Source organism: Triticum aestivum, chromosome 2B, assembly GCF_018294505.1.
Source record: "Triticum aestivum cultivar Chinese Spring chromosome 2B, IWGSC CS RefSeq v2.1, whole genome shotgun sequence".
NCBI classification, from domain to species: Eukaryota; Viridiplantae; Streptophyta; class Magnoliopsida; order Poales; family Poaceae; genus Triticum; species Triticum aestivum.
Window position 1 is genome coordinate 45454148 of NC_057798.1, and position 5799 is coordinate 45459946.

The 5799-nt window shown below is 54.0% G+C and overlaps 1 protein-coding gene across 1 annotated transcript; it reads right to left on the reverse strand.

The window, feature by feature from the left end:
* Positions 1–2634: 2634 nt before the first annotated feature.
* LOC123040298 (cell division cycle protein 48 homolog) lies at positions 2635–5298 on the reverse strand. The gene is made up of 2 exons (XM_044463182.1): positions 4772–5298; positions 2635–4675 (listed from the first exon to the last, which is right to left on the reverse strand). Exons 1-2 carry the CDS (start codon positions 5172–5174, stop codon positions 2697–2699), a joined length of 2382 nt encoding a protein of 793 aa, XP_044319117.1. The 5' UTR covers positions 5175–5298; the 3' UTR covers positions 2635–2696.
* Positions 5299–5799: the final 501 nt, after the last annotated feature.

Sequence of the window (5799 nt, forward strand, 5' to 3'; positions counted from 1 at the left end):
CCACCGGCCACAACCACTCCTTAGCTGACCCACGCGCGGACGCGCACACGCAGCCGCGAGCAGGTTAGCTGGCGACGGCGGCGGCGCGAGGACGAGGCAGTGAACTGCCAACTGGGAAAATCCTTCTCTGAATCCTTACAAGCTGCGAAGGTAAATCGATTCAAATCATACCAATTTTATTCCCCTGAACAGAACCTAGGTCATCGTTCATTCCCCTGAACAGAACCTAGATACCCAAAATTTTATTATGTCCATTGTTATGCCCATCGCTTGCAACTTGCTCTTGTTGATGCATCCAAAGAAGTGGTTTCTATTTCTCAGTTCTTCCAAAAACTGCTCTATATCATAAACACCGTTGACTCATCTTCAAAGCGACATGATCAGCTCCATCAAGCCCAACTAGTTGAACTTGAAAATGCAATTGCTAATGCCAATATTGAGACAGGACAAGGGGCAAATCAGATTCATACCCTTAAGCGACCACGAGACACAAGGTGTGGTTCTCATTTTGGTTCAGTTTACAGCCTTATGAAGATGTTTGGTGCTATTTTTTCGGTCATCCAAGATATAGCAGCCGATAGATCAATTGGCTCATTGCATGCAGATGCCGACACTTGTTTCGGCTACTTGTCCTCCTTCGAGTTCATATTTAACTTGTGTTTGATGAAGGAGATATTTGAGATAACCGAAGTGCTTGGCCAAGCTTTACAGAAGAAGTCACAAGATATTGTGAATGCTGTTCGTTTAGTCTCCTCATCTAAAGAGTGTCTCCAACAACTAAGATCAGATGATGGCTACCAAGAATTTATTATCACAGTTGTTGAGTTCTGTACAAACCACTCCATTGTCATTCCAGACTTTGAGGAAGCTTACATCATGCGTGGTGGCCGTGCCCGCCATCAACCCAATCAGCTGACCAAGGAGCATTACTTTCGAGTCGAAATATTCTATGCAACACTGGACACTCAACTATTTGAACTAAATCATAGGTTCAATGAGAAGGTAATGGATCTTCTAACCACTAGTGCCACCTTGATTCCTAGAAACAAATTTAGAGGATTTAAAGCTAGTGATATATGTGACATGGTGAAAACGTACTACCCAGCAGACTTCCCCCAACAAGATATCTATGGATTACAACTACAACTAAAACATTTTGTTTTGGATGCTTCCAAGGATGAATATATGAGAAATATATCAAACTTGATTGATCTTTGTCGATGCCTTGTGGAGTCAGGAAGACATGTTGTCTTCAATTTGATTGAAAGATTACTCCGTTTGCTCATTACCCTTCCAGTTTCTATGGCGAGTGCTGAGCGTGCATTTTCCAGTATGAAGATCATTAAAACAAGGTGGCGCAATACAATGGAGGATGACTTTCTTGCCAATAACTTGTTGGTTAACATAGAGGGTGAACTTCTGGAGAAGTACAGCTATGAAGATATCATTGAAGATTTCAAATGAAGGAACGGAATGCTGATTTGTAGTATGTAACTCCACATAACTTTGCCTGATGGTCAAATGGTATGGCTTATTTTGGTTTGGAGTAGTATATATGGTCAAATGTTATGGCTTATTTTGGTCTCAGTAGTAAATATGTATATATATGCATCTGCTCATCTTGTATTCAATGTGAACAGAAGGTGTACTGACTATATCTATTGAAATAGTATATATGCTTTAGAATTTGAAGAATATTGTGCTCTCTGGCCTGCCCAACTTTTTTTTTCAAGCTCCGCCACTGTGTGTAAGCATGAACTGATTCAGGTCCTTGTACATGTTTATGTATTTCTTTCACGGCTCTTGGCATGTTTCATAGATTCATATCAATACCAATACCTTTCATGTTTGACATCATAAGGATAGCGGGAAAGATTCTCCAAAAATGCCAGGAAAGAAACGACGCTTAAGCGCCACCGTGGCTGGCTCCAAGCACTGAAGGCTCCTTAGTTTTCATCCCAAAGAAGTCCGAGAAATCCGAATACCATCAACAAAGGTGTCCCCTTCTCTTGGTCAGAAGTTGCAATGTTCCAGAAGGACGGTGGAATGCTGACTCTAGATAGTGAGCCTTACTATTATTAATCGAGAGAGATGTGCAGTGACCTAAAACGTGTCGAATTATTTCTGTGGGATTTGTGAGCCAAGAGAGATGTGTAGGAAGCAGTGGCAACTCTCGTTTTGTGCTGCACGACCTGCTTTTTTTTGGTAGAGCCATGTGCTACAACATATCTAGGTAGTACCAATGATTCCGATTTGTGCCAAATTCGTGTAAAGATGGAGTTTTAGGATAGAAAAAATGCATGAAATGCAGGGATTAGAAGTTCTACCCATATGTGTTCTGATCGCCAATTCATATTAGATATACCAAATCCAGCAGCGGTCGATTGAAATTGAGAGAATAAGCTAAATAATTTTGACTTTACTTTTTTTTATTCCGATTTGTGCCAAATTCGTGTAAAGATGGAGTTTTAGGATAGAAAAAATGCATGAAATGCAGGGATATCTTTCATGTTTGAGAAAAAAAGATGAACAAATATGCCTCTGAAATGAACAAAGATGAACAACTAACACGCGTGCTCATCCGAGATAACTTGCCTCATCACAACACAAGCCGTAGCAAAGTTCTCGCAATGATGTAAAGTAAAGCAGAACCATGCTGTTTAAATCTGCAAATTACAAATCCTAGATGTCTTGCCTCAGTACAGCGAATCCTCGTCCATGGAAGCCTCGACGTCCTCCGCGGCCATGAGCTCCAAATGCCCCTGCGGCGGGCCAACTACCTGTGCCGGCGGCTGCGGCGGCGCCTCCTCGAAGCTCCCGCCCTGCTTGAACTTGCGAGCAAAGTACTCGTACTTGAGCACGTCCAGGTCGCTGACGCTCCGCCTCGCGTGCTCCATGGCCCCCAGGAAGTGCTTCCGGGTGATCTCGGCGCCGGCCATGGCCGCGGCCTTGCCCACGACCGAGCTCCTCTGGATGAGGTCGCGCACCGCCAGCTTGCACGCGCGCTGGCAGACCTCCGTGATGTCGGCGCCGCTGAACCCGGCCGTGGAGCGGGCCAGGTCCGGGAGGCTGACGCGGCGGGACAGCGGGGACCGGCGCAGGCCCGACTTGAAGATCTGCAGCCGCGACGCCTCGTCGGGGAGCGGGATGTAGATGAGCTGGTCGAGCCGCCCCGGCCGGAGCAGCGCCGGGTCGATGATGTCCGGCCTGTTGGTGGCCCCGATCACGAACACCGTCTTCTTGGCGTTGATCCCGTCCATCTCCGTGAGCAGCTGGTTCAGCACCCGGTCCGACGTGCCGCCGGCGTCTCCCACGCTGTTGCCGCGCTTGACGGCGATCGAGTCGAGCTCGTCGAAGAAGAGCACGCACGGCGCCGACTGGCGCGCCTTGTCGAACAGGTCGCGGACGTTCGACTCGCTCTCGCCGAACCACATGGTGAGCAGCTCCGGGCCCTTGACGCTGATGAAGTTGGCCTTGCACTCCCTGGCGATGGCCTTGGCCAGCAGCGTCTTGCCGCAGCCCGGCGGGCCGTAGAAGAGCACGCCCCGTGACGGCTCCATGCCGAAGAGCTCGAACATCTCCGGGTGCTCCACCGGGTACTGCACCGTCTCCTGGAGCTCCAGCTTGACGTCCTCCAGGCCGCCCACGTCCTCCCACGACACCTTGGGGACCTCCACCAGCCCCGTCTCCCGCAGCGCCGACGGCTTGGTCACCTCCTTGGCGTGCACCAGGTCGTCCATGATCACGGACATGGAGTTGAGCACCTCCACGTCGATGGTGTCCGCCTCGAGGTCGATCACGTCCATCTTCTGGCGGATGCACTGGAAGACGGCCTCGGAGCAGAGCGCGGCGAGGTCGGCGCCGACGAAGCCGTGCGTGTCCTTGCCGATGCGCTCCAGGTCGACGTCGTCCGAGAGGGGCATGTCCTTGGAGTGGATGCGGAGGATCTCGAGGCGGCCGACCTCGTCGGGCACGCCGATGTCGATCTCCTTGTCGAAGCGGCCGAAGCGGCAGAGGGCCGGGTCGAGGCTGTTGGGGCGGTTGGTGGCGCCGATGACCATGACCTGCGCGCGCGGGCGGAGGCCGTCCATGAGCGTGAGCAGCTGGGACACGACGCGGCGCTCCACCTCGCCGTGCGTCTTCTCGCGGTTGGGCGCGATGGCGTCGATCTCGTCCATGAAGATGATGGACGGCGCCTGGGCCTCGGCCTGGGCGAACACCTTGCGCAGGTTGTCCTCGCTCTGGCCGGCCATCATGGACATGATCTCCGGCCCGTTGACGACCACGAAGTTGGCGCCCGACTCGGCCGCGATGGCGCGCGCCAGCAGCGTCTTGCCGGTGCCCGGCGGGCCGTAGAGCAGGATCCCCTTGGGCGGCTTCACGCCCAGCGTCTTGAAGAGCTTGGGGTGGCGCAGCGGCAGCTCCACCAGCTCCCGGATCTGCGCGAGCTGCTTGCGGACGCCGCCGACGTCGTCGTAGCCCGGGCCGTCCAGCCTCTCCTCGTCCTCCCGCTTGACCGGGTTGGCGTCGTCGCAGAAGACCTGCGTGCCCGCCGCCACGATGACGCACTCGTCGGGGTCCGTGTCGACCACCTTGAACTCCACGGCGTGCATGTGGCCGTGCACCACGAAGCGGTCGCCCTTGCGCACCGGCCGCCGCGCGCCAATGAAGTAGGCTGCAATGCATCCATGGTCAGAAAGAAGACGCAAGAATCAATCAACAGCTCAAGAAATGATTGACGACGGTTACTAGAGAGAGAGAGAGGACTTACGCTTGACGTAGGCGTCGAAGAGGTTGCCGCTGATGCCGTCGACGGAGTCCTCGAAGGGGGAGATGGCGACGCGGGCGGCGTCCTTGACGGCGCCGCAGGGGGCGACGGTGACGAGGTCGCCGAGGCGGAGGCGCAGGTTGCCGCGGACGGCGCGGTTGACGCGCGCCAGGCCGTCGGGGCACGACTCGTCCCTGGCGGCGTAGCAGACGGTCTCGCGGCGGCGCTTGCCGCGGAGCGCCACCACCTTGCCGTTGAAGAGGTCGAGCGCGTCCATGGTGCCGGGGCTCAGCGCCACAGTCGAGCTGTCGACGGCCACCCCGCCCTCCGCGTCGTCCACCACCAGCCGGTTCGGCGCCCTCTTGCGCTCCAGGATCGCCGTGCTGTAGTCCTTCTTGGGCTCCATGGCGCTACGAGCGTGCGTGGCAGCAGCGGCGGCGATCGATCGCTCAAGCTTCCTCCGCCGATCTGATCGGAGATCGAGCGAATCGGCTGGATCGAGTCGATGGCTGGCTTGCCGCCGAGGTTGTGGATGGAGGTTTCACGGTGCCGCGGTGGGGGTATATATAGCGTGCGTGAACCGACGTACGTGGCCGCTACGGAATCGACCGACCTGGATTCAGCTTGCATTGTCGGTTGCTGTCACGTCCGGGAACTCATTTTTTCCTTTTCTGATTGAGGTCTGCAATGGAAATTGCAAACCCTTCGTCGGCTATACTTACCATAGCTTACTCTCTCTTTTCCATGGTACCATAGCTTACTTGTGTGCCACGTAAGCAAATCGCTGACGTGTACGTTTCGCTTAATTAAGCAACATACAGAGAGTGTGTGTGTGAGAGAGAGATGATGTTTCTATCTCCCTGGTCCCTGCAACTGATGCATATTTACAACTTCCCCCGATCGGGCCGTATGGTCCTTCCCCAGACCCCTCATGAACCATTCGCCCCGGCTCCTGCTCCGCCGCCGCCTTCTCGCCCAACCATGCCATTGCCTTCCCGCCTCCTTTCCAAGTGGGCATGTGTATGCTTTCG